Source organism: Drosophila erecta, unplaced genomic scaffold (genome assembly GCF_003286155.1).
Source record: "Drosophila erecta strain 14021-0224.00,06,07 unplaced genomic scaffold, DereRS2 tig00000000-arrow-pilon, whole genome shotgun sequence".
Taxonomy (NCBI): Eukaryota; Metazoa; Arthropoda; class Insecta; order Diptera; family Drosophilidae; genus Drosophila; species Drosophila erecta.
Genome location: NW_020825194.1, coordinates 21,621,198 through 21,647,563, shown reverse-complemented (window position 1 = coordinate 21,647,563; position 26,366 = coordinate 21,621,198). Strand labels below are relative to the sequence as shown.

The 26,366-nt window shown below is 42.8% G+C and overlaps 4 protein-coding genes across 4 annotated transcripts; 2 read left to right on the top strand and 2 right to left on the bottom strand.

The window, feature by feature from the left end:
* Nucleotides 1-1,339: 1,339 nt before the first annotated feature.
* Nucleotides 1,340-1,859, top strand: LOC6553882. Its single transcript, XM_001979557.3, has 2 exons — nucleotides 1,340-1,426; nucleotides 1,490-1,859. Exons 1-2 carry the CDS (start codon nucleotides 1,382-1,384, stop codon nucleotides 1,817-1,819), a joined length of 375 nt encoding a protein of 124 aa, XP_001979593.1. The 5' UTR covers nucleotides 1,340-1,381; the 3' UTR covers nucleotides 1,820-1,859.
* Nucleotides 1,860-2,061: 202 nt separating this feature from the next.
* On the top strand, nucleotides 2,062-2,645 carry LOC6554085. The gene has a single exon (XM_026978321.1). The coding sequence runs from the start codon at nucleotides 2,115-2,117 to the stop codon at nucleotides 2,538-2,540; it is 426 nt and encodes a 141-aa protein (XP_026834122.1). The 5' UTR covers nucleotides 2,062-2,114; the 3' UTR covers nucleotides 2,541-2,645.
* A 5,057-nt stretch (nucleotides 2,646-7,702) lies between these two features.
* On the bottom strand, nucleotides 7,703-9,365 carry LOC6554083 (opsin Rh2). The gene is made up of 4 exons (XM_001979559.3): nucleotides 9,213-9,365; nucleotides 8,112-9,028; nucleotides 7,994-8,027; nucleotides 7,703-7,931 (listed from the first exon to the last, which is right to left on the bottom strand). The coding sequence occupies exons 1-4, from the start codon at nucleotides 9,309-9,311 to the stop codon at nucleotides 7,836-7,838; spliced, it is 1,146 nt and encodes a 381-aa protein (XP_001979595.1). The 5' UTR covers nucleotides 9,312-9,365; the 3' UTR covers nucleotides 7,703-7,835.
* A 103-nt stretch (nucleotides 9,366-9,468) lies between these two features.
* On the bottom strand, nucleotides 9,469-10,643 carry LOC6554084 (low molecular weight phosphotyrosine protein phosphatase). The gene is made up of 4 exons (XM_001979560.3): nucleotides 10,449-10,643; nucleotides 10,203-10,384; nucleotides 9,969-10,142; nucleotides 9,469-9,909 (listed from the first exon to the last, which is right to left on the bottom strand). Exons 1-4 carry the CDS (start codon nucleotides 10,480-10,482, stop codon nucleotides 9,550-9,552), a joined length of 750 nt encoding a protein of 249 aa, XP_001979596.1. The 5' UTR covers nucleotides 10,483-10,643; the 3' UTR covers nucleotides 9,469-9,549.
* Between the last annotated feature and the right edge of the window lie 15,723 nt (nucleotides 10,644-26,366).

The window sequence follows — 26,366 nt, the reverse complement described above, 5'->3', positions numbered from 1 at the left end:
TTTTGGGGGTCATGACAGCCCTTTTATGCACTCATCAATTGGCACTGCCAATTGTTTCCAGTGCATGATTTGCTTCTCAATTGGAGACCCTTTAAGTTGAGGGTCGGGAGTCAGCTCGCTTGAGTGGCGTTCAGTTGCGGCGGCAATGTTGATTTATGTGCCAGTGCAGCTCCAATTATCCAATGTCCTCACTCAAATTGCCGGCCGTCCTGCCTTTCGACTGCATTCAATTCGATGTGAATCGATTCGATTGGATATGGCTTTTGGATTTGGGTTTGGATTTGCATTTGAATTCGAATTCCGGGCTTAGGACCTGTGGTTATTAAATGGCTTGGCTTAACGAGCCTAAGACCGGCCACAAATGACCAAATGGTCATTGGATGTCGGATGTTGGATGCTGGATGTTGGATAAGCCACGAACAAAGCCTGAATGGGCGAGTTTGAATTGGGATTGAAATATGTAATTAAATGCAAATTTCTAACATACACAACACCCGCCACTTCACAAGATGGGGAGTGAAAAGTTTGGGGCCAATTAATGGAAGTACAAGTATTTCGGAATTGAAACTCGAGTTTGTTCGGCGTCAGTACAACAACGCGGCCGAAACTTGGCCAACTTTCGTGTAGTGTTAGCCGCGAACTCATCGACCAACCCTCCTAAACTGAACCTCAACCGAATGAACCGCCTTAAGCTCTGTTTTGGTAATGCAAAAGTTGCGGCATTTGAAATTCAGGCGGCAGCAAAAAATGGTAATTCCGTGCACAGAATGAAATCCAGCCGCAACTGCCCAACTAAGAGTTCATATAAATCCGAAATTGGTTAGAGCAAAAAATTAAAAATAAAAGCAAAATGCGACACACACGCTCCCTTCGGAAAGTGCATGCATGGAAATTTGTTTTCGGTTTGCGTTGCGGCTTTTGTTTTGATGCAAAAGTTGTGTGCCCCCAAAAGTAGGCAACAACATTGCTGCGGCTTTGGACTGTGTCAAAGTTCGTTAGTTCGTTTGTTATTTGACGATATTGTGGGTCGCAAAAATTAGTGCACAACTAAATCCGTTCTCGGCCAAAGTTCCAATCGAATAGCGAATCACCCACTAACTATATGGTGTTTATCCGCAGTTTGCTATTAGCACTTGCTTCTGTTATTTGATCTCCGAGTCCCACTTCCGCTGATAAAGTTATCTAATTAATCCCGAAGATATACGGTTATGGACCAACATAAAACATAATGGGGTTGAGGCTATCGTTTCGTATTGCACTCAGATAGATGGAGAGATAGAGCGGACTGTAAACTCTATCACAGCGCAAACAGCAGATAAGTTTGGATGCCTTTGGAGTCTTTTAAATTGTGCTTCAGTCGGCCATTGAAAGTTTCCAGAAAATGTCGCGTGCAGTGTTGATAACTTTCTGCGTCTTGGTTGTTTTGGTAAATGAAAATAAAACTAAAAATTCTTCAAAAATAACAAGTTTGTATATATGATCCCAATAGACCGCACAATCGCTCGGCCAAAATGTGACCTTGCAACAGTCAATTGACTGGGCCAATGAGGAGTTCAAAATCGCTCAAGTTGTTGCCCAAGGAAAGCTACCCAACAACGCTGAGGCCCAGAACGATGCCAAGGAGCAACTGGACACTTTGAAACTGGCTTTGTCCCATTGCGAAGCTGAGCTCAAGTCCACCCTAAGTGTCGATCTTCACAAGACTTGTGTTAAAGCCGTGTTTGCTGGCTTTTATACTGCTTTGGATCGCTTGGCCGCGGAGCATTGGCCCATCTATGGAGCCACCTCGGGAGCTTCTCGAATTGGCCTCTTCTGCTAATCAAAAGCATACAAATAAATCAGCTTAAAAAATCTAACCCCAGATCATTTAGAAACTATATTAAGTGCTGCTGACGAAATGTTTACGATCTTATACTGTTCGTAAGGTAATTTGTTTCTGAAAACTATAGTTTTCGGATTATTAAAAAGGTAATAGAGTGGATTTTTGTTGTAGTCTTGTTGGTTATTTAAGGCATTATATTTGCCTTAGTAACAAGATGCCTAGAAATGTACTGCCAATGACAGTCCTTTATTTGAACTGCCTTCTACAGAGAATTACAAAATTTTAGTGTACAATGGGTTGGCTGTCAACCACTTTTGGTATTATTTTGCTAACACTTTTGTTTACAATATGGATATCAGCACATCCGCGATGGGATCAAGTGGCCAAAGAAGTGGCCTCCAAGATGAACTACAACGAGCCGGATAGAATCCAGAAGGCCACGAAGGCGGCCAAGAAAGCGGAAACGAAGATCTACGACTTCTATGTCCGCAAGCTGGAGAACCAGAAGAAGGTTGCGGCCCGTGAAATATTGGACAATGCGTACTTTGAAACGGTCCATTGCATCAAGACATTCTACGAAGGTGGGATGGAGCTGCAGTTCAACGACTGCATGCAGCATGTCATCGATCTGCACATAGGCAGGCTAAAGTCACTCCTTCAAATTACCACTGAGCGATATTCCAGCGGAGCAAGCAGACTTAACATCTGGCACTGGTGATACCCTGGAGTCTTCCCAGGACCGCTGGCAGGCATCAAGTCTGCTTTCTTCGCGCCTTGCGCCCTCTGATGTACTTTAATTAGACAGTCAACTCGAGAGCCGTCAGTGCAGCTTTTCATCTCATTCTGGGCGGGTCTGATTTCGCTGGGTATTTGGCGGGGATGGCACTCTAGTGCTCATTAGGCAAATGCGTGGAGGTCTAGGGAGGTGGCTGTTTCGTAATTATAATCATTAGACGCGGGACAAAACCCTCACAAAGCAAATAGCGACATTAGCTGCGCGGAAATGTGTGTCAATGAAGATGAATCTGCCCGAGACGCCAGAGAGTTGAACCCTGCGACTGGCGTTGTGGATTTTGCAACGCTGGAGAGCTCTTCTTCGTGCCAGCTCGAAATTACTAGAGTTTTAGCAAAGACACTAGAATAACAGGATGCGTAACGGCCATACATTGGTTTTGCACTATGCAGCCACTTTTTTGGTGGCGGCAGTAATTGGTCTCTTGTTTAGGAAACATATTTTCTTGTAGCCCTATAAAAAAGGATGAAAAAACAGGACAGATTTTTTTAGGATTATTATTTATTTAGTTAACTTTTAATTTAATATTTTAAATGTTTCGTCCACGATGCATTCGTCCTCAACGTTTGATTCATACGTTGCCATTGTGCCAATGCGTTTCAAATACGATTCGGGCATTTTATAGGTGTTTCCTGGTTTCCTGGCGACACACTTCATCGGACTTAACAGGCAAAAAGGTTATTTTATTTACTTGAGCAAGAAACATGAAGTTAATAAGAAACTTTTATATTTTTATTGTGGGGAAAAAAACAAATTTTATTAAAAAAAAAATATATATCGAAAATATCAAATATGTCGATTTTTTTATGATATTTTAAATATTATCATAATTTTTTTTGATAAAAAAATATTATCGATACGAAATTTTTTTAATATCACGACATCCCTACTCTAAATTAAAAGACATGCCTTACAGTCTTCACTAGAACTAGTTGGAAATTATAGGGCTACAAGAAAATATGTTTCCTAAACAAATATTAAAAGCGGCAATAGCTACAAACATATGTGTTCCAACAGTAAGTTAAACATTCTTCAGGCTTTATTTAAGACAATTTTTACACTCACTTTAAAGACCTCACTATTTCACTTACTAATATAATTATGACAAAATAATAGATTATTATTTAATTACTTACAGCTCGAGATTAATAAACAAGAATTGTATATTATATTTTAAATATTTTTTATGAATAAATATTTTAAAATAAATATAACATTTCAAACACTTGTATGAATAACATTTGCCTGGTTATTTGCTCAAGAGGGATGCCAATGTGATCTTGCAAGTAATCACACTTAAGAATAAATACACTACACTCACTGCTCGACCAGTAAGAAAGATTACTTGAGATATTTTTTGTGACTCTAAATTAGAAGACATGCCTTACAGCCTTCACTAGAACTAGTTGGGATTATAGGATTAGGGCACACAAAAAATCTACAATTTGCAATAAATATTTACACTTTGTGGGCAAAATTGAAAGATTTTTCGGTTTGAATTACCAGGCGAACAGGAATTCCAGAAGGTGACCAACGATCGTTTGGTTTTCAGTAGCAACATGCTGCTGATTATGATCGCCTGGTAATTCAATCCGAAAAATCTATAATTTGCCAAAGAAATTAACATTTTGCAGGCAAAATTGTGAGATTTTTCGGTTTAAATTACCAGGCGAACAGGAAATTCCTGAAGGTGACCAACGATCGTTTGGTTTTCGGTAGCAACTTGCTGCTGATTATGATCGCCTGGTAATTCAGTCCGAAAAATCTACAATTTGCCAAAAAAAAATTAACATTTTGTAGGCAAAATTGTGAGATTTTTCGGTTTAAATTATTTTGAGATCATAATTTCAAACACTTGTATAAATAACACTTACCTGGTTATTTGTTCAAGAGGGATGCCAATGTGATCTTGCAAGTAATCAGGAACGCATACACTACTACACACACTACGCATACACTACATTCACTGCTCGACCGGTAAGAAAGATGACTTGGAATATTTTGTGACTCTAAATTAGAAGACATGCCTTACAGCCCTCACGAGAACCAGTTGGGAATTATAGGGCTATGGACACGAAAAATCTACAATTTGCAAAAAAAATATTTACACTTTGTGGGCAAAATTGAAAGATTTTTCGGTTTAAATTACCAGGCGAACAGGAATTCCAGAAGGTGACCAACGATCGTTTGGTTTTTTGTATGTATGTATGTATGTATGTATGTATGTATGTATGTATGTATGTATGTATGTATGTATGTATGTATGTATGTATCTATGTATGTATGTAAGTTGTGTAACTCTACAATTTGCCATAAATATTTACATTTTGGAGACAACATTGTGAGATTTTTCGGTTTAACTTACCAGGCGCACAGGAATTCCAGAAGGTGACCAACGATCGTTTGGTTTTCGGTAGCAACCTGATGCTGATTATGACCAAACACACCTATGTACATACATACATACATACATACATATATACATACATACATAAATACATACATACATACACACATACATACATACATACATATACATAAATACATACATACATACATACATACATACATACATACATACATACATACATACATACATACATACATACATACATACATACATACATACATACATACATATATATATACATACATACATGCCCACAAAATGTAAATATTTATGGTAAATTGTAGATTTTTCGGATTGAATTACCAGGCGATCATAATCAGCAGCAGGTTGCTACCGAAAACCAAACGATCGTTGGTCACCTTCTGGAATTCCTGTGCGCCTGGTAATTCAAACCGAAAAATCTACTATTTACCATAAATATTTACATTTTATGGGCATGTATGTATGTATGTATTGTGTGTATGTATGTATGTATGTATGTATGTATGTATGTATGTATGTATGTATGTATGTATGTATGTATGTATGCATGTATGTATGTATGTATGTATGTATGTATGCATGTATGCATGTATGCATGTATGTATGTATGTATGTATGTATGTAAGTTGTGTAACTCTACAATTTGCCATAAATATTTACATTTTGGAGACAAAATTGTGAGATTTTTCGGTTTAAATTACCAGGCGCACAGGAATTCCAGAAGGTGACCAACGATCGTTTGGTTTTCGGTAGCAACCTGCTGCTGATTATGATCGCCTGGTAATTCAATCCGAAAAATCTATAATTTGCCAAAGAAATTAACATTTTGCAGGCAAAATTGTGAGATTTTTCGGTTTAAATTACCAGGCGAACAGGAAATTCCTGAAGGTGACCAACGATCGTTTGGTTTTCGGTAGCAACTTGCTGCTGATTATGATCGCCTGGTAATTCAGTCCGAAAAATCTACAATTTGCCAAAAAAAAATTAACATTTTGTGGGCATGTATGTATGTATATATATATGTATGTATGTATGTATGTATGTATGTACGTATGTATGTACGTACGTATGTACAGCAGTTTGCTATCGAAAACCAAACGATCGTTGGTCACCTTCTGGAATTCCTGTTCGCCTGGTAATTTAAACCGAAAAATCTCACAATTTTGCCTAGAAAATGTAAATATTTATGGCAAATTGTAGATTTTTCGAATTGAATTACCAGGCGATCATAATCAGCAGCAGGTTGCTACCGAAAACCAAACGATCGTTGGTCACCTTCTGGAATTCCTGTTCGCCTGGTAATTTAAACCGAAAAATCTTTTAATTTTGCCCACAAAGTGTAAATATTTTTTTTGCAAATTGTAGATTTTTCGTGTCCATAGCCCTATAATTCCCAACTGGTTCTCGTGAGGGCTGTAAGGCATGTCTTCTAATTTAGAGTCACAAAATATTCCAAGTCATCTTTCTTACCGGTCGAGCAGTGAATGTAGTGTATGTGTAGTAGTGTATGCGTTCTTGATTACTTGCAAGATCACATTGGCATCCCTCTTGAACAAATAACCAGGTAAGTGTTATTTATACAAGTGTTTGAAATTATGATCGCCTAATAATTTAAACCGAAAAATCTCACAATTTTGCCTGCAAAATGTTAATTTCTTTGGCAAATTATAGATTTTTCGGATTGAATTACCAGGCGATCATAATCAGCAGCAGGTTGCTACCGAAAACCAAACGATCGTTGGTCACCTTCTGGAATTCCTGTTTAGTCTTAAGTGTGATTACTTGCAAGATCACATTGGCATCCCTCTTGAACAAATAACCAGGCAAATGTTATTCATACAAGTGTTTGAAATGTTATAATATTTATTTTTAAATATTTATTCATAAAAAATATTTAAAATATAATATATAATTCTAGTTCATTAATCTCGAGCTGTAAGTAATTAAATAATAATCTATTATTTTGTCATAATTATATTAGTAAGTGAAATAGTGAGGTCTTTAAAGTGAGTGTAAAAATTGTCTTAAATAAAGCCTGAAGAATGTTTAACTTACTGTTGGAACACATATGTTTGTAGCTATTGCCGCTTTTAATATTTGTTTAGGAAACATATTTTCTTGTAGCCCTACAATTCCCAACTAGTTCTGGTGAAGACTGTAAGGCATGTCTTCTAATTTAGAGTCGCAAAATAGTTCAAGTAATCTCCCTTACCGGTCGAGCAGTGAGTGTAGTGTATGTGTTCTTAAGTGTGATTACTTGCAAGATCACATTGGCATCCCTCTTGAACAAAAATTCGAGAGAGCCTTGAGTTAACTCTAGAGCCAGCCCGAAAAAATCGTGTGCAAAAAAATCGCATCTTATTATTCTAATGTCTTTGGTTTTAGGTCAGGGGGACTAATGAGAATGCAATGAGCGAGTGGCAAAATGCACGCATATTTCCATTCACAAGTTCAATCATTTGCTCTGATTTAATTGCGTTCTGGAGGGTGTCGCTGAACACATTGGGTAATGGACGTCAGCATTAAGTGGTGCAGCCTAATTGTTTGAAAATGAATCGCATGACCTATTTGTACTCTGATATATAAGAAATGTATATCAAGCAACAATCTTCACCTAGTCTTTTGAAATTAGCATTTTAACTTTACAATATTTACCTATTTGTATGTAATAAAATGTGAAATAATACAGTTTAAAAACAATTTGCAAACTAAGTTTATTCTGTGAGGCTTATTCAATTTTTTTTACTTTTTTGTATCACTTCATGATATTGCATCAGTTTTTTACATTTCTGTGCCCTTCGCTGGCAATTGCGTTGCTTTTTTACGCCCTAAGCCTTTGAGTCCGCCTCGGATGTAGTTTCCGTATCGGAAGCGGGTGCATCCGGTTTCGGCTCATCCGTATTGCCAAACACACACATGGGACACTAGGGGGTTAGTCAGAGAAGAAGGGTTAGTCCAGAACATTAGAATGGTCAACAAGTTCTACCTTTTCCTTGAGAACTATGCGGTACTTGGGATGACTATGGAAATTTGGAAAAGAATATATTAAATATATTAAATTAATAGTTTTTAGGAATCTATTATTACATTTATTCTTTACTTACCTAATGCCATACACAATCGGATTGTAGACGGCACTCGTCTTGGCGAAAGCCGCTCCCCAAATGGTCGTCAGTGGGGTCAATCCCTCGATCTTGAAGAGTCCGAAGTAGCAGATGACGAGGTATGGAGTCCACGCCATAAACCATAGGGAGATGGTAGTCAGAGCCACCTTGGCCAGCTTTCCCTCGGCACTTTTGTCGCAGTCCTCGGAGCTCCGCAGAGATTTCACATTCATCTTCTTGGCCTGTTCCCGCATCGCTTTTTCATGAGCTGCAACGGCGGCTATGATGAACCAGTAGGAGTAGCAGATGAGGAACAGAGGAGTGTAGTACACGAAGAGGGAATAGGTGATTAGATATGATCGGGGATTCCACAGGCGCGTCATGTAGTCGATGCTGCAGGCAGTCAGATTGCCCTCGGGCACATAGGCGCTCCATCCAACCAAAGGCATAACAGTCCAGAAGACAGCCATCATCCAGATAAAAAGTATCTTCATGATAGACGTCTTGATGGTCATGGGTGTGCCATTGATTCCCTTCACGATCACATTGTACCGATCGAAGGCAATCATGCACATGGACCAGATGGACACGCAGCCAAAGAGCGATCCACATCCCGCGTAGATGTCGCACCACAGCGGCCCCAGCACCCAAGTCTCGTAGTAGAAGTTTATAATCATCACCGGCGACTGGGAGGCCATCATGCAGAAGTCGGAGAAGGCCAGGTTGAGAACGAGCAGATTTGCCGGCGTGCGCAGCGACTTTGTTCCACCGAAAATGTAGACCACCACTCCGTTGCCGCAGCACGAGATGATAAGGATGGCCAGGGTGAACACTCCGAGGATTTTACTCATCATGGGGTCCATGGGCGCGAAGCGGCTCCAGTAGGGGTTCACCAGGTGCGCCATGTCGGGCAGCACCTGCGGGTTTGCAAGGAGGTGATAAGTTGAAGGGCCACTCCAAAGGAATGGTTTGTATCTACCAACTTTCATTCAGGAACTAACAAATTAATTGAATATGAATCCAAGTACGGAGCTATAGAACCCGCTAGCTAGAACCCTATTAACCTTAGATCTGCTAAGTTTGTAATCTGATACAACTCACATTGTCCAGCACGGAACCATTGCCGCTCGACTGGGCCTGAAACCTGGGCCCAGAAAGGGCCAAGTCCAATGGCGTCTCCGGCAAGTGAGTGCGCTCCATGCTCAGCTACCCGCAGCCCCTTTGACCAAGCGATGGCTCATCGAACTAGATCTGAGCCAAGAGGCCGAGCTTCCAGCCCTTTATAGGCGGTTCCTAAGCCAATTAGCGGCTCATCAAGAGGGCTGGAAAGGCTAGGAGACGGCGGGCAGCTGTCAGATAAAAGTCAATTTTCCTTTATTTCATACACTACATAATCTTGGTGCAAGGTTGAATCGCCTTTGAATATTAGTCAGTGGCACTAAAGGGCAGCCAGAAATTTCTGTCCGCATTTCTGGCACAGTTTTCGCTGCACTCCTTGGCTGCAGGACGGCATCGAGGTCTTCGAATTGGAGGGATCGGTCGACGAGGACATCAGTCCGCCGGAGGATCTGATATCCGTCTGTAGCAGAAATACGGAACTGTCATGGCTCGTCTCCGGCATGTTATTCGTCTTGGCTGAGTCCTGCGGCACATTATCCTTGCCTGAGTAGTAGAGATCATCGTCCTCGGTGCTCGGCAGCTCGTACTTAACAATTTCCACTTTTTGGCTGAGGATAAGCTTCTTGCAGCACTCTTTGATTCGGTAGTAGGCGGATCGAAAGTTCCTTAGCTTGTGGGTCTGTATGTGTTGCAATTGCTTTACATTTGGTGTGTTGCCTAATGCTTAACTAAACTCACAGGGGACAGATTGTCTATATAGGTCGGCAGTCCATTCTTGCCAGTCGAGCTCAGTAGAAGCACCTGGCAGTGTTTGTCGGCCCGGTTCTCCGCACCCCAGAGCAGCAGTTCCTTGTACACCGCCTCATCCATCGCCACAACATAATCGAAGTACAGAAAATCGCTAACAGTGAACTGTACAAATAAACATATGTGTATGGAGTTCATAAGTTGGCACAAGGTTCATAGGCTCACCTGACGACAAAAGTGATCCGAACGCAGACCGTGCTCCCGCAGAATCTGCAGGCATCGTTTGTTCGGTCGGCGTCCAGTGTTCCATGTCCTCAGACCAGCACTATCCACCTCCCAGTAGAGACTCGTCTTGACCATCAGATTCTGCATAATCACCTCGGCCATCGGGGAACTGCACGAGTTGCCTTCGAAATCGAGGAGGTTCCCTTGCAAAAACCAATAGTTCGAAAACGGAATGCTTTTGCTTACCCATGCACACAAACAGCAATTTCTTGAAAGTCATTTTTCACTTGCTTCCCTCTATTTGGCTTAACTCTCCCACTTTCAACTATAATTTAAACTAATTTTCCTAACTTCTTTTTCGAGACTAATATTGTATTTGACTGAGTTTTTAAATTGCCTGAAATACATGTCGAACGGAACAAATGGCACGGCTTACTGGGTGGTAGCCATTCCCCTACCCATTCCATCTACTGAATGGCCTGCTACGTTTGGCCCAATGAACCCGACTTCGAGGTGGAGTAAATGACCATTTGCTAAGATAATGATCCCGACTAATGCACTTTTTACACCACTTGCAGTCCGCCCAACATATTGAAGTCCTTTGCCAGGACAATGCTTGTTCTGTAGTTCTGTACTTGTGTGCCCCGCCCACAAACCCATTATTCTGCCACAAAGGGGCGGGTGGCAAGATAGTGTCACGTGGCTGTCAGGTGCTGGCCACGTAGAGTCTTGTCGCGAGCTGCATTCGAAATTAGTCAACAGGTTCAGCGAACTTTCAGCTGAGGTAAGGAAAATTGGATGAGGACAGGCCAGTCCCACCCATGTATGTTAAATGGCTGGGAAACATGCGCTAAACTTAAAGCATTTATCTTTAAAATTGCCTGCAGGATATGCAACGTGTTATGGCAACATCCATGCACAGTTATTACTATTGCATTACTATTGTGATAGATAGATATTAAGTATGAAATTTTAATTCTGGCACACTTTTTACAGCGCTGAAATGTATCTCACCCACTTCTGAGATTTAGTTCACTGTTTTTCCGTGTAGTAATGATTGGCCTAATCCCAGCTTATACTGATGTCATGTCACGATGGCACTTCAGCGGACAATGCAGCTGGAATTCATTTAATTCAGTCCCAATTAAACGACTTCTGTCTGAGCTCGGATCAGTTTTGAACATTTCAGAGGGCCAACGTTTTTGTGCACTTTTTATTTTTATTTCGATTTACCTTGCCCCTTGCTGAGGCGAGTGGGGCGACCAGTTGGCTTGTAACTTGGCCATTGGCAATATCCAATTGGAATTGCATTGAACGACTAAATTGAAAATGCAGCTGAAAAAGCATATTTCACTTATCACTTTTCACACAAAACACACAAGCAAAGGCCGAAACAAAGGGCACTCTGGCCAATAGGGGCTTGGGGGGAGGGAGGTGGCTGGCTGGCAGGAAAAGCGGGCCAAATGAAATTGTAAGCGCAAAAGTAAAGCACAACAGCAACATGCAGCACTTGCAACAGCAGCAGCCCCAGTGCAACAGCAACAAGTCACTCACTAACCGGGTGAGTGGGAAATAATATGTGAGCTCGCATGCAGGTTGGGTGGTTGGGTGGTTGGGTGGTGGGGTGGTGCACAGCGGGTTAGATGCCGGACGGAAGTGTGGCTCTGGCACTGCATTGTTGTTTTAATTAAAAACAAACCTCCCGAGCTGCTGGCCCGACAAAAACAGAAGCTGGCAAAAAGTAAAGCCAAAGTGAGCAACCTGAGAGGACAGACCGAAGTCGGGCTGTGGTTGTACGGTGGTGCCTGGGCGAAAGTGTTGAATATTTGGAGCAAAGCTAAAAAAACAAGCAACAAATTGTGGGAAAATCCGAGAAAAATGTAGCACGAAAATCGCTCAGGAGCGGAAAAAAGAAGGCCAACGGACACACAAGCGGAAGTGTGCGACTATCTGCTCATACATATGTAAGTGGTGCCGCTTATGTGTTTTGCTGCATTGGCTAATAGCAACCGTAATGCTGCGGCATTTCCCCGAATTAAGGGCACTTTAAATGCAGCAGCCGAGCTGCGAGCGGACTAAAAAATGCACAACCTGCTTTTTGTTGACCACAAATGCAATTTACAGCACAACAATCAGCGGCGAACGCAAAATGTGCCAACTGCCCCAGAAGAAACTAATAAAACACACAACTTTGTTGGCCACCCAGGAACTGCATTAACTGACCAGCCAGCAACAAAAGGGGCAACAACGACTGCCACCCCTGTGCTGCAACAAGAGGTGGCACAATAACATCAACAGCATCCTCACAGTTTTGGCCACAAAGCACACACAATTAGACATGGAGCTAGAGTAGACAGGTAGGTGGAGGGTGGAAGGTCGGAAAAGTGCAGCTCGTTTGCGGCCATTTCCCGCTGATTGAGGTTCAGCGTGCATATATGTATTTCCGGGTTTGCTTTTTAAAATTAAATTTGCCGTGAGCACATGTGTATATATGTACGAGTATTTCATCCTTGCTGCTGAACGGCGCCTGAGGTCCTTTTACGTTGCTAAACAAACGCCACTACAACCACTTTGTACGGGATTTTGCTGTGCGTTCAGGTGTGAAAATTAAATTAAAATATTTGCCGAAAAGGCCGTGGCATTGTGTTAGCTAATTCCATATATGAATGCGGGCACGATAAATATTTATTGTCACCGCCATCAGAAGAGCTGCTTTAAAATGCAACAGTTTCATTGGAACAAAAATTAATTGTTGAGAATTGTTGTTAATTGTTGAGATTAAGCACTGTCACTTCGAGATTTCGTATGAAAATTTTACACACACTGAAAGATTAAACTATGTTACTAGTTGTAAAGCACAAAAAGGTATTACCACTGTAGACGGCAGTCCACGTAGTGACGAAGCGCACCAGCGCACCACAGAGTGTGCGAAGAAACGAAGAAATGAAAATCAGCTTTTTCCATTCGTGCATTATCTTATCTTGTGAACATTTTTACACAGATAAATAACAATATTATTGTGTTGCCTTCTTTTGGGCCTTTGCTTGATTTTGGGTTGAGAAACGTCTGGGGAAACCCATTAATAAATGCTGCAGGCCAGCAACGGAAACTGGCCCAACTGGAAAAGATAGGCGGATCGGAGGAAACCCAAGCCAGTCCGGACTCATTCAAACGCCAAAGGCAAATATGGCCGAGCGTCTTGGCCATTTCCTCAGCCTTAAATTCGACCTCATCAATAGCGACGGCGGCAGCCAGTTGAAAAGTCGTCTGACCGAGATTTTTTGTGGCCGATAATGCGGCACGTAGCGGCAATTCGGCAAATGATGCAGCAGGATGCTGGCCACTGGAACGAGTACGCGAAACGGACTGGGAATGGGGCACGTTCCGGAATGGGGCAAGTCAATCGTCTGGAGCGGCATCTTCATCTTCAGGGCAGCTCGTAAGTCATTTACCATTTTGAGGTATTTAATGAGCCAAGAACTTTTGGCCGCACATAAATTAAAAGTCGACTGAACGGATCCAGGATCCAGGATCCCTACGGATTCGCCAGGGGCCAAGGTCAGGTGCCCGTCCGTCCGTCCGTCCGTCCGTCCGTCTGACCAGCAATATGGCTCTATTAGCATGCCCATTAAAATTAGACAAATGGTTGCCATTGCCGGTCGCCGCTTCGCATATCCGCAACTTCTGCCCAGTCCGCAGATTTATGGCTATATGAGGGTTCGTTGGCTGGATAGCTGTTGGCCGGCCTTTCGCCGCAATCACATTCGCCACTTGAGAGAAATGCGCCGCTGCCGTTGGTTATGATAAATGATTTAGTTGCCTATCAGCGCAAATGCATGCATGTGTGTGTGAAGGTCGTTCAAAGTCATCTTGGCGTAATTGGCCGGCGCAGGTAAGAGTCATACTCCTCCAAAGAAAAGTTCCACCTTTTGGCACATCACAATTTTATAAGAATCCATGGAAGAGTAAAAGTAAATGGCTGCAGGTAAAAATATTTTTTTGGACCAATATTTTATTTTATTTCTTATTACAGTAATACCAATACTGTTGTAGTACTGACTGCACAATTCAAGCAATAATATTTAGGATGTAGAAATTCCTCAAGCTGCAAAGTATTTAATCTGTATTTATTTTTTAAGTACCCTTGAAAAGAAAACATTTAAGCCAAACTTTGAACTAAAAAGTGTGGTTGATTGACGTACAGCGAAAGTTTGAGTTATTTCTTGCTTTAAAATTTGGCACTTCGCTTTAAGGAACCGACACTTTCTCCAATTGAGCTGCCTGAATGGAATGAGATTTTCCGCCTTGATTCCCTTTGCTGGCACAGGTTCTTTGTGCTTTCCTAAGCGGCTTCCACTTGGCATTTTCTCCAGTGCCGAGAGTCCTTGGCAAATTTAACCCTTCACTTCATTAAACGTACTTGCCGATACCCAGAGGGCACACAAATCACTTTGGCCGCAGATACAAAGGCTGGCTAGGATTGGATTGGGTGTGGCCATAGAAATTCGACATATAGCCAAACAAAAGCCTAATCGTGCAGCTGCCACATCCTCGACTTCCTCCTGGCCACGCCCACAACGGCCCAGAGGAGGAGATCTGGCGAAGCTACCGCCTTTTGGTTGTAATCCATCAAGCTGCTTCGGTTTTGATTTGGGGCCACTGTCGCAACAAATGCGGCAAACAACACAGCGAGGAATTGGCATGGAGTGGTGAAAGGGTTTTGCTTTTTTTTGAGCTGGAGAAGGTGAAGCTGGGGAGCTGGTGTAGCTGGTGGATTTGGGAGCTAAAGATGAAGATGTAGGCCTGCCACAATGAGCCCCAAACGTTGCCAGCAAATTGTTTTCCATTCTCTGTTTGCCGGTGCGTGTTGTTCCTACATCCGCTCGGTGTTTTAGGTATTTAAGCATTTAGTCAGTCGGCTGAGCCTCTTTCACTCCCATCTTTTAGTCCATTCAGTTGTCATTGTGTCCACTCTTCTTCTCGGCCAGCCTTTGTGGATGAAGTGAACTCAATGCCGGGCCAAATATGACAAATTAAGCCCCCAGGCATAAGCCATAGTATACTTCTGTGAGCCGCCCAATATTGTTTCAGATATTAGATGGCTGCTTGGTGGCCGACCAATGTTAACCAATTAGGTTAATTATTAAATGACAGAAAAAATGCGAGGAATTTTAAATTGCAATCAATTATGTTCATTTGCGGTGTTCTTTGTATTCTATGTCTAATTCCATTTGTATGTTACATTACTAACGTAAGCTCCTTTACATATTTTGCATACTTTTCAGTCACTAATGTTTAAAGTAATTATGATAGCCCGCTGAGGCCTCAGCACTGATGGTTAGCCATCGCTGAACGTTGGAAATAGCCCAGTTAATAAAGTTTCTATTGTGGCTGCAGCCCAATTTTGCGAACATCTTTGACACTCCGCACTCTTTTTGACCACATCCTTGTTTCACCCTTGAGTTGTCAATCATTTCGATGATGCGATGCATTGGAGATTGAACCAATTTCCGATGTGGATTGCAGCTGGTGTGGCTGCCCCTCAACCCATTTCTTTATTGTTCCTTTTGCTGGCGCCTCAATTTCAATGCCGCACGCACATGACTTGGCCGCAAACTTGGTTACTTGGCCATGACTGTCGGAGGGCCGCAAAGGCATGGGCATCAGCAGCAGTTGGATAAAGTTTCCTTCACTTTTCGGAACTTGCAACTTTTCTCATTTGTGCGTGTGCATTGGCAAGTTGCACACACTTCTTCAGTTGTGTGCTTGCAGCTTGCCTCCTTTGAAGTGGCACCGCCATCCAACTGTGGTGCCGACCCTCGTTTCCCTTCATCCTCTAATAGGACAAGCACGAAACTAATCCGCAACACGACGACAAGAAAATTGAATTCTCGCAACTGTCAAATTGAATCTGCCTGCGCCTGACCCTTCCTGCTGCCCATTGTGGAATCAAAACTTGAACACACTTGTGTTTGGCTAAGAGGGAACCAGCCCAACTGTGCTCCTTTGTTTAAGAAGGGGCTGTAGAAAGAGTTGCACATTTTAAAATGCAGCAATATGAGTAGTATTAATTAGAAACAAACATAGCTCAAAGTTGAAATGTGTCTATGAGTGCGATTCATTTGCTTCAAGTGTAAAACAACTATTTAAATCATTGATTTATTATATTTATTACTAGTAACTAAACACTAAATTACAATAAAGTAACTAATACATTTCACAAATATTTCTTTTAAAATTCTCCAAGCCAAAAAAGGCTGAAAGAAGAAAAGGCTGAACTCAGCTCTCAGCTAGCAAATAAATGAAAAGCTCACTTTTCAAAATTTAAAAGCATGTTTTTCTAGTGCCTTGCGTATGAGTGATGTTGCTGTTATTGGCTTCGCTGACTTTTAGCCATTGTAAGTGTTGTTTATTGACTTGCCTGGATAATGGCAGTCTTCATCGATTACGCGATTATCGCAGTGTCACTTTAGAATTTTTCGCAAAATTTCCTCATTTAGGGGCGGAAAAGCTTTTAGCCTTCGCCCTCGCGACCGCCCACTTCTCAATCTCAATCTGAAACGTATGTATTCGCATCGCCCACTCTGCGTCATTCGGCTGGCGAAATTGCTGCGCTTCAAGTGTAATATCACTTAAGCTCTTAAGCAGTCAACACCAAGCGGAAGAAGATGAAAAAATAAATAAAAACAGGCAACCAGCCGCCCAATTGCCACACTTTCAGCTGATTGGCCTTGCCACGCCCCCGTTTGCCCTTCAAAAAAGGGGAAAAGGCACAAAACTCCCGACTGTCTCGTCCAGAACGAAAATAAAATGTCGCTGATGTGCCGAGCTGTTTAGCGCTAAAAGGATTTTGCAGTTTGGCAGGCAGTCAGCGGCAGCAGAAGTGCAATAATTGAACAAAGGCCAGCGGAAGACGCAGTGTTGCAGTGCCACATTTGCATTTGCGAGGCACAAAATAAAGACCAGGTGAGAGGTCCGCTTGCGTAGGACAGGTGAGATACAACCAAGTGCTATTTGCGCAGTACTGCCAAATAGGCAATCAACCAAAACAAGACAGCGAATTAGTCACCTGCACGCTGGCAGTCAATAAAAATGAGGGGCGGAAGTGCAGCAAGGGCGGAAACTTATGTTGTAAAGTGCATAATGCAAATGCAGGCAAACAATAAAATAACGAGTTGTCTGTGCAAGCAAATTGCAGCGGGAGCACAAAAACAAGTACTAGTAAGTCAGTTTGCTGCACGTGCCGGAGTCAAGGAGGCAATCGCCTCATGCTCGGCTGGCTCCTCTAACAAACGTGGCACAAACGACAACACTCAGTCGCAGACAGCCGGGCTAACAAGCCGAACACAGGGCGCATCGAGGCATCCAGGCATCGAGGCATCGAGGAGTCCAAAGGACAACCCAAGGAGCCACGGCAGCAACTCCAGCCAGGCAGGCAAAATTTGGCGCTTGTTTGCATATTTGAGCTCCTGTTTGCCACCTTTGTTGGCCCAGATGCACGGCTAACAAAGAAGCGGGTTGACAGCGGCGTTCTAGACAGCTCAGACACTGCGAAAAAAGGGTTTACGATTGCTAAATGTTTAAGGGTGCACTTTTTGCCAAAGTGCTTGCAAATGTTCTCAGTTGACAATAGTTTTAGTAAATATATAGAAACTGATTCTCCTTATGAAAACAGAATTTGATTTGGTGGCTTAAAAATACTACGTACGTTTATATTTAAATTCACAACACATTCATATTTGAAAAGAGCTACAAATCCGATCTAAAACAAGTTATAATAATACATCATAGCAGAAACTTATCAATGCAGTTTCTGAATGGATATTTTCAAAAATATTTAAAGCATTAGCCAGGCAATTTTTATTATTTCAGCAATTCAAAGCCAAATCGAATAAATCGCCAAAAATAACACAGATCTGTTCAGCTTTCGCGGATCTATTACCGCGATATCTGCAGATGTTTGCATCTGCACCACGAAAAGAATCCAATTTAACGGCGCAACTAGACGCGGCACGACGCTCCGAATCCAATCAAATGTCCAAACATGTTGGCCCTCATTAGGGAAATCCAGCTCCTGTGCATGTTTAATTTAAAGCTCAAATCGAAATGCTGCGTGACTTAATTAAATTGCAATGTTATCGAAGGGGAAGCCAGGGTTATCAAGCCACCCGTTTCGCCCATGCCACTGCCACTGCCACTGTCAGTGGCAATAACAATTTAGATAAACATTGAAGGCGGCATGTGGCGCGTTATATGCAAACGTGCGTAATTAACCTTTTGAAATGGATACCCAGGTGGGATCCCCGCACTTCCCCATCGGCCTTAGTTTGCGTGTGTATCCACTGGCTAATCACCAAGTGCAGCTGATGAGCTGAGCCTAAATACTAAATACTGCACGTTTGAATTGAAATCGGAGCCGTGGCGCTGATGGCGCTGATGACGCTAATCTAGATGCCACATCCCCCCCTCAAACTATCAACAAATAGCATTAGGCATAATTATCAGCTTAATGCAACTATCGAAGGCAGACGTTGTTGTTCTGGACACAAGGCTGGGGCCTCGCTTTCTTGGCCAAATGTCTTCATTGTCGTGGCCATCAAAGGGACTTGCAAATGGCATTTGCAATGACATTTGAGTCCCATTCCGCACCTTCACCACCGCACATGTGTAAGCCTGAAGGATAACGCGCTGCGGGTGTGACTAATGTTGACTTGATGATGATTAAGTTGCTCGTCCCCCAGGATGCCCCACGTGCGTGTTGATTGTGGCTGAAGTGGGCGTGTCCGCCTCGGAGGAACTATCTGGGAAAAATGTCTGTGGGGCAAGTGGGAGAGCCCATTTTGGCCAAAGTCCCAGTCCACGGCGAACGTGATTCAATTAGAAAGGAAAATACTGCACCGGGTGAAATGAAATACACTTAAACACTTTTTGCCAATAATCAGTCAGTGGTGCGGACCCGCCGGGGATTGTCACGGCACCTTTTAATTATGTTGATAATTAGTTGGCGACGTGACGGCTTTGAAGCCAAATCAGCAGTGCCTTCTGCCCCAGAGGCCTATAATTATAGGCCAGTACCGCCAGTTCGGAGCATTGATCTTTGCGCAAGAAGCTCCGGGAGTTACACGGAAAGAAAAGGTGGAGTAGGCCATACCAACACCATTGGCATGTAAATAATGCTTTTTATTTTTGTTTAGTTTTGTCTGAATTGTTAATTAGTAAAATTCGGTAATAAGTTATTCGAAAAACACCTACCTTAATTATGGATGGTAAACGTTCCAGGGCAAAGTTTTCAACGTGCTGCACGCCTCAATTGGAAATCCTGCGTCCATTTAATTGCTAGTCATCTTCGTAATTCCTAATAATGTAATTGATTAAACATATTTATTGAGGAATATTAATAACAAATGAAAGTAATGATTTTGCCACGGAGCCTAGCGGCTAATTAGCTCTAATGATTTGCTAGATTGAATTTATTGAGGCTTAGTGTGAATAAAACTGGCCTAATCAAATTATATTCATGAATAAAATGCAAAGCTTTTATTGGATACCTGCGATAATGGTTACCAAACTTCTGTTTGGGATGATGTAATGACAGTGAGGTGACAGCTGTTGAAGCAAGATGGGTAAACAGGGTCAGGTGTGGACGAGAAAAATTGTCAGGTTACGGGACATGGTTGCATTTTGGACATTCGTTACTGGGCTAAGTCCCCACCTGAACTGCCAATCATGTTGGGCTCCCAGCTTCCAGCTCCCGGTTCCCGACTCTCGACTCCTGCCGCTGGCTGCTCGTGGAGACAGCTTCGATAACAGGATGTACCGCAACAGAAAACGGAAGGACCAATGCCAGGAGCAGCAGCAGCTGATTCCGGAGTTTAAGCCGGAATAGAGTGACAAACACAAACTGTGGGATAAATTTTGCCTGGCAACGTTCTCATTCCTGGCTGACAGCAGCAATTCGAGTTTGGCACTGGGATTGAATGAACCTGGTGTCCTGATGTCCTCCCATTCCCATTCCATTGGCATTGCTAGGAGCAGAGTCCTTCGGCTGGCCCTGCAACTCCTGATTCCTGGCGACGCATTTCGTCTGTCGCACGTGTCAATGCGTCCTTGAATGCTCAATTAAATTTTCGACTGATTCGGTTGATCCCGGGGGCCAGATCCCACAAAATCGGTTTGTAATTGGGATTTTTGCATTTACCTCCTGCCTTCTGACAGACTATTTTGGTCCGATTGCCCGTGGGCTAAGTTTATTGGCGCCCCTCATGAAGTATTCACTTTAAGAGTTCGGCTACACAGGGAACAAATATATGTCTATTGCATGCATGCAGTATGTCATGCAGTAAAATTAAGGGCACTTATATTATATTTTATTCCATTTCATTTAATTTTTTATCATAATAATCTAATTTTAGTCCCTAAGTTACATCAACGCAGATGTGTTACAAATAAATGTTGGAAAATAATATATTGATACATTTATGTGGTAATGAAATAGTGTAGTATTCCTTAAATTAAAAATTGTTCCCTCTCGTAAGGGATTTGTCAAGCTTCTTAATTAAATGATATAATAAAACAAAATGCATAATGTACTGAAAGTAAAGGTCTGAAATGCTTCCTTTCTTTCTTGTCGCTTGTGCTAGACTGATTTTCGCAGTGTACTCCTATTCCCTATGCTGTTGCAATTCGATTTCCGAGCGGGAAACTCTCAGTTTATTGATATGTCGGCATGGGGCCATGCATTTGTGCAAAAATATTGGCAGCCAATTGTATAAGTCATGTTTACAAAACACTTACAGGTCGCACCCAGTCTAGCTGAATAACTGAATGAATGACTGACTGAATGACTGACTGACTGACTGGCTGAGTGACGAACGAAGTTAATGAAAGTTTATTGAGCACACGGCATTGATTGAGCCATCGAGTGAGCTTGTGATGGAGTGCCTGGATGGGCGGCCACTTTGCCGAGCTTAATGAATTTTGCCAGTTGAGCGGAAACGGAAATACACTGCCTACCATTCGCGCTGTTCGATGGTGTGGGTGCATGTGGGCGTGGGAGCTAAACAAAACTCTCTCCACTGTTTTTCTGTGGGTGCGCAGGTTGGGCGGTGGGGTTTTTCACATAGCATTTGCTAATGAAACTCTTTTCATTTGCACTTTCTCCATTTAACCGGCTATTAGGCTCCTTGCGCTTATCACCATCCGCCCATCTGCGAAAAGACCGCACTTTTCTTGCCAACTTAATCATTTGACTTTTGTCTAAAGTTTCCTTTGAGCTTTTTCCTGCTATTTGTATTACATTTGTGATCTTAACAACAAATTTACATGCAAATAACTTTTTCAACTTTGGCACTTTGCACCGATATATACATCTATATACATACATACATATATATAGAGATATACACCAGCACACGTACGCGTGTAGTCTCAATTGCCACTTATCAGCTCATCGATGAGGTTGGCAAAAGTTTTATACTTTTTATGTGTTTTTTTCTCGTTTTTGGGGGCGAAACTTGAGCAGTTGTTATTCCATTCCATTTCAGTTTGAGTTTTGTTGCATGTTATTGAAATCGCTCGGGGCAGATCCGTGAAACAAATCGCACAGGCCTGGCATTAATCTGTGATTTTAATGCGCCGCCATTAATTCAGGCTAAGCCGAGTCCTTTAATAGCCGTAAAGTGTTGACGACTCCCGCGCCACCGTAGTTGTCCTCCGCTTTGGTTCCTGGACCATGACAGCGGTGTCGGATGGGTGGAACCACTCAGCCGCACTCCAGTGGGAATTCTAGCGGTGTGGGCGTGGGTTTGGATCTCGGTCTGGGTCTGGGTCTGAATCTGGTTCCTGGTCTGGGGCTGAGGTGCCTATAATCATAAATTACGACCGAGACCACATGCGGTTGCTTTTCGCAGGCGTATACGCGATATCCCTGTGACAGTGGAGCTGGGCATACCAGCGAGAAAGAGGGAGAGCGGGGAAGGATGCTCCTTTGATGCACTGCACGGACTTAACGTGAATTATTTGCATTGCGGTCGGCTGACCACAGCGGCGGCCACGTGAATAGCGGCCACTCCAGGTGCGGAGCCAGCGAAGCGATGACCTCTGACCCGCAGGCGTTTGTAGCTTGTAGCTGCAAAGGAGCCGCTGCAGCGCACTGTTCATAATTTAATCGCCCCCGCATTTCCCCATCATCCGGTTGATCAAACAAATACACGCACATCTGCTGCGGCGTTGGTGGGTAATTAAAATGCATTTTGCTGCAGGATTTAATTGTGCCCCCGATTGCGCAATTTAAAATGCATGACATGCTCCTCAAATTTGGCCAGCAAGCGGCAAGTTCGCTGGGAAATGCAGCTGCTCCCTGCGGCGCCTCTTCTTTGGGGATTTCCACTTCCCCTTTTCCCCCGCCCTTCAAAGTGGGCTCAAGCAATCACTTCCAATTTCCGCCCCTCACCACATGGCGCCATGTTTTTCTGGTTTTTCTGGTGTTGCAACATTGGAGTTGTGACTCGTTTGTCCGCCCTGCGCATTTGTGTTTGGTAATTTTGATTTGTTTGCTGCATTTTATACAGCTTTTTTAGCGGTCGCAAGGGAAAATTGATTTCGGCAAATGATGTTGGCTGATGTTGCTGATGTTTTTGTTCCGCCCCTGTTTGCCAACCAATTTTGCTCGGTTTCCTTTTTTGGCAAGTAAATATGCGTTTAAGCAAATATTTTAGCTTGTTGAGTGTATGGCTTTTTGTACTTTTCCGCGTTTTCATTTTGTTTCGTTGCTAAGTGTTTTTTCTGGCTGAAAAATATTTGCTTTTAATTCCGGCTACTTGCAATCCGTTATTATAAGAACAAAATGAAAGCAGGCGTATTGAATGAAAAGGCTGCTCTCAGAAGGGATCACACTTTAAAACTGCTTATACCCACTAATTACACAAGCTAATTTTATTTTCAAATTTTATTTATGCTATAACTAGCTGTCGGCGCAGGCTTTTCTATTTAAAATGAAGTGTTAGGCTGAAGCTCATTAACTAAAGTTAAGTGTAACCCTTTAAATAACCACTTTCATTAAAAAAATTGTCCGCAATATATGCAAACCGATGCTGAAGTCAAAACAGTTTGACTTTTATTTTTAAATAATTCAAAAGGTTGCGACCAGAAATCTGCGGATTTGGCGCGGCCGCATTAATTTGCTGTGACATGTTGACAATGGAATTTTCATTTAAATTTTCAATTTGCCCTTACCAATACAATTTTGCATTAATAGTGAATGAGATAGCAGTACCGCGGCACTGCTCACGCGGTACATATGTGGCTGTCATTGGCGTAGCGCGAAAAGCGGAAGTTGCAAACCGGAAATCCCATTGACAGCCACCTCATGAATTAATGCGGCTTGTTTTGCTCCGGTTCCTCGCCGTTTTGTTTGCGCTGCGTTATGTTATTATTAATTTACAAATTGTGGAGATGTTTCCCCTCTTATCGGCGACGCAGTTCAAATCTGAGCAGCAAGAGCTCATTAATAATTAATATTCAATAAAAAGTCTATTGGTAGGCGGCTTAATTTTTGTTTTCCTGATTAAGCATTGAAGCCTGTTTAAATATGCTTTAAAATTCATCAGCGAATTAATTTGTGGAAATTGTATCGGATACAACGAGTCATTTGCGGAGCTTCTTCTGTGGAAAGTTTCGCTGCGCTTTCATCTTTACATTTTTTTTCACCATTCACTGTTGACATTTCGCGGAATATCTGTGTGCGTGTTTCGTGATTTTTCTGTCCTGTCTGCTCGCATTTTTCATTGCTTTTTGTTGCTGAATTTTATTAAAATCTGCTCCCATTTGCCATAATTTGAATTATTTTTTTTATGCCCACATGCCGAATGACAAGCCCCCCCCCCCCCCCCCCCCCCACTCCCGGTGCCACAGATGAGTTTGACAACAAGCAAATAAGATGGCGAAAATGCTGGTTGGGGGTAGCGAAAATAAATGTACACAAAAGACTCTATATGGTACATGTGGGGTTCCCAGTTCCACCCCCCAAACGAAGCTCCCTGAAGCACCATTTGTTGCAATCAAATGAAATGGCAGGCAGACACTGCCAGAGAATTGACAGACACTAAACCCCCGTATGCCGCCGCATTCGGAGCATTTATGAAAAAGCATTTTTAATATTCACCGGCCAGAGCTGCTGAGTCTGCTCTATTAAGCGGGTAATCCATTTAAAGGTAAATGCATTTATTTGCACTTTGGGTGCATTTATTAAGCATCGAGTGTTTTGTTTAATGAATCACGGCAAATGCGCAATTCAATCAGCAGAGAGTCCTTTTTGCCACGTCACTCATACGCAGCGTTGACATTCGATTTCGCCTGCATGATTAATAAGTCCAAAGGCTGCAGAAGCCAATCATTCAAGTACGCGCGCAGCGGGCGGCCAACTGAAAGCAATCATTTATTAATGCTAATGCATTTTGCATTAATCTCGAGATATGTCTCGCTCTCGAAAAACCAGCTTGATGCATCGGGCAATGGAATGAAAATAAATTGCTGTAAATTAGTCCAAGCGCATTTGATGCCTCCTAAGTTTTGCGTTAAGTTTGCCTAACGGGCTCCACACAGCTGCGATGGGAAATATAGAAGTCACTATTTTATAATAATAGTATGATATTAGGTTAGATATATATGTCAGGGTGAAATCACCAACTTCATTCTTCGTTTCATGCTACATTATTGATTTCAATACAAAGTCTTTGGGAAATGGGAGCTCTTTTGGTGACCCCAACTGTACCCACGCGAGCCTTCGCAGGAAAACAGTCGGAGGTGGAGTGCTGGCAACATTAATAGTTATACAACAGCTGACATATTGATAAATGAGCGTATTTTCAAAGCGCTGGAGCAACAGCAGCAGGAGCAGCAGGAGCAGCGAGAAAGCTGAACTATTGCGATGGCAAATGGCTCAAGCACAAGTTCCTGGAGGTTTTTGGGGTGCAGTGGCGATGGGATTTCGGCGAAAAATGGCTTCAGTGCGAAGCGAGAGAAATTCGCAACCCCGCAGGCACACACACACACACACACGTGCACGCACACACACACACACACACACGCACGCACTTGCGAACGTCAGGGGTGCAAAACAAATGCTTGTAAATATTTCTGCAGCTGAGATTCCTTTTCGCTGACTTTCCCGCCAAAGGAGTTGAGCGGGAAAACGGCAATGCGGCGAGGTCGAATGCTTTGCAATGAGTCAATTTTTTAACATTTATTTGACACGGACTTTTCATTTATTTCTCCGGCTTTGAGTGAAGTGAAAAAATTTAATTAAATTGAAATTAATTTGACAGGATATTGCAGGCGCCACCAGAACTATTAATAATGTTCCGTGTGTGTGTGTGTGTGTGTGTGAGTGCGGTGGCGAGGCGATGGTGTGGGTGTGGGTGTGTGCATGTGAGTGAGTGTCGGCGGAAGACAAATGTGAGCCAAATAAATTCTCATGTTGCGCTTTTGAGTCGCTCGTCGCGTCAAAATTGCACGCAGAAAGCGAAAGCTGAAAGTAGAGCTGGCAAAGCAGAACGGAACAGACAAAATAGCGAAACGAATCATTGCCCCCGGGGAATTGTTCATAAATCATTGCATTCATTTCGTTTCCAAGTCAGCCAGCCAGGCAGCGAAGAGTCTATACACAATTTTGCAGGCAGGCAGCAGCACATAATTAATTAAATTTAACTTTCGAGCGCGCGCAGCCAGCCACAGCAAATATCACTCATACGCACCGTATACGCACCCGACCTTGGCGGCGCCACCGCCATTTGGCATTGACATACGCACAAATAAATAGGCGCTATAAATTCAATTCCCATTCTCGCGGTCGAGTGTAGCCGTAATACCCCCATTTCCCATTCCCACTCCCACTCCCGTTTTCAATCCGCACCCGAATCCGAATCCCCAATCCCCTATTTGTTTGCTCATTGAGCAAACGTGCTGGAAACACATTCCTCCCATGCAAAACTTTCGCCTAGGTGTGCTATAAATCGCGTGCCCTTTCAGTTTCGGTGCCGCTCGACTGCTGACAGCCTCTACAGCTGTACTGCGGACTTGGAGTTGTGAGCGGTGGGCGTGGCATATCATTTTAAGGTCCTGGTTTTGCAAAAAGTTGGCAGCGCGGCGTAGGAAGTGAAGGAAATG

Bases quoted from the DNA above. Each gene is read 5' to 3' on its own strand.
- LOC6554085 (XM_026978321.1), top strand. From the start codon at position 2,115: ATGGGTTGGCTGTCAACCACTTTTGGTATTATTTTGCTAACACTTTTG.
- LOC6553882 (XM_001979557.3), top strand. From the start codon at position 1,382: ATGTCGCGTGCAGTGTTGATAACTTTCTGCGTCTTGGTTGTTTTG. The intron at 1,427-1,489 runs GTAAATGAAAAT...TGATCCCAATAG, and splicing joins TCTGCGTCTTGGTTGTTTTG to ACCGCACAATCGCTCGGCCA.
- LOC6554083 (XM_001979559.3), bottom strand. From the start codon at position 9,311: ATGGAGCGCACTCACTTGCCGGAGACGCCATTGGACTTGGCCCTTTCT. The intron at 9,029-9,212 runs GTGAGTTGTATC...GCAAACCCGCAG, and splicing joins ATGGTTCCGTGCTGGACAAT to GTGCTGCCCGACATGGCGCA. The intron at 8,028-8,111 runs GTAAGTAAAGAA...AAATTTCCATAG, and splicing joins CCGATTGTGTATGGCATTAG to TCATCCCAAGTACCGCATAG.
- LOC6554084 (XM_001979560.3), bottom strand. From the start codon at position 10,482: ATGACTTTCAAGAAATTGCTGTTTGTGTGCATGG. The intron at 10,385-10,448 runs GTAAGCAAAAGC...TCGATTTCGAAG, and splicing joins ATTGCTGTTTGTGTGCATGG to GCAACTCGTGCAGTTCCCCG. The intron at 9,910-9,968 runs GTGAGTTTAGTT...CAACACATACAG, and splicing joins ATATAGACAATCTGTCCCCT to ACCCACAAGCTAAGGAACTT.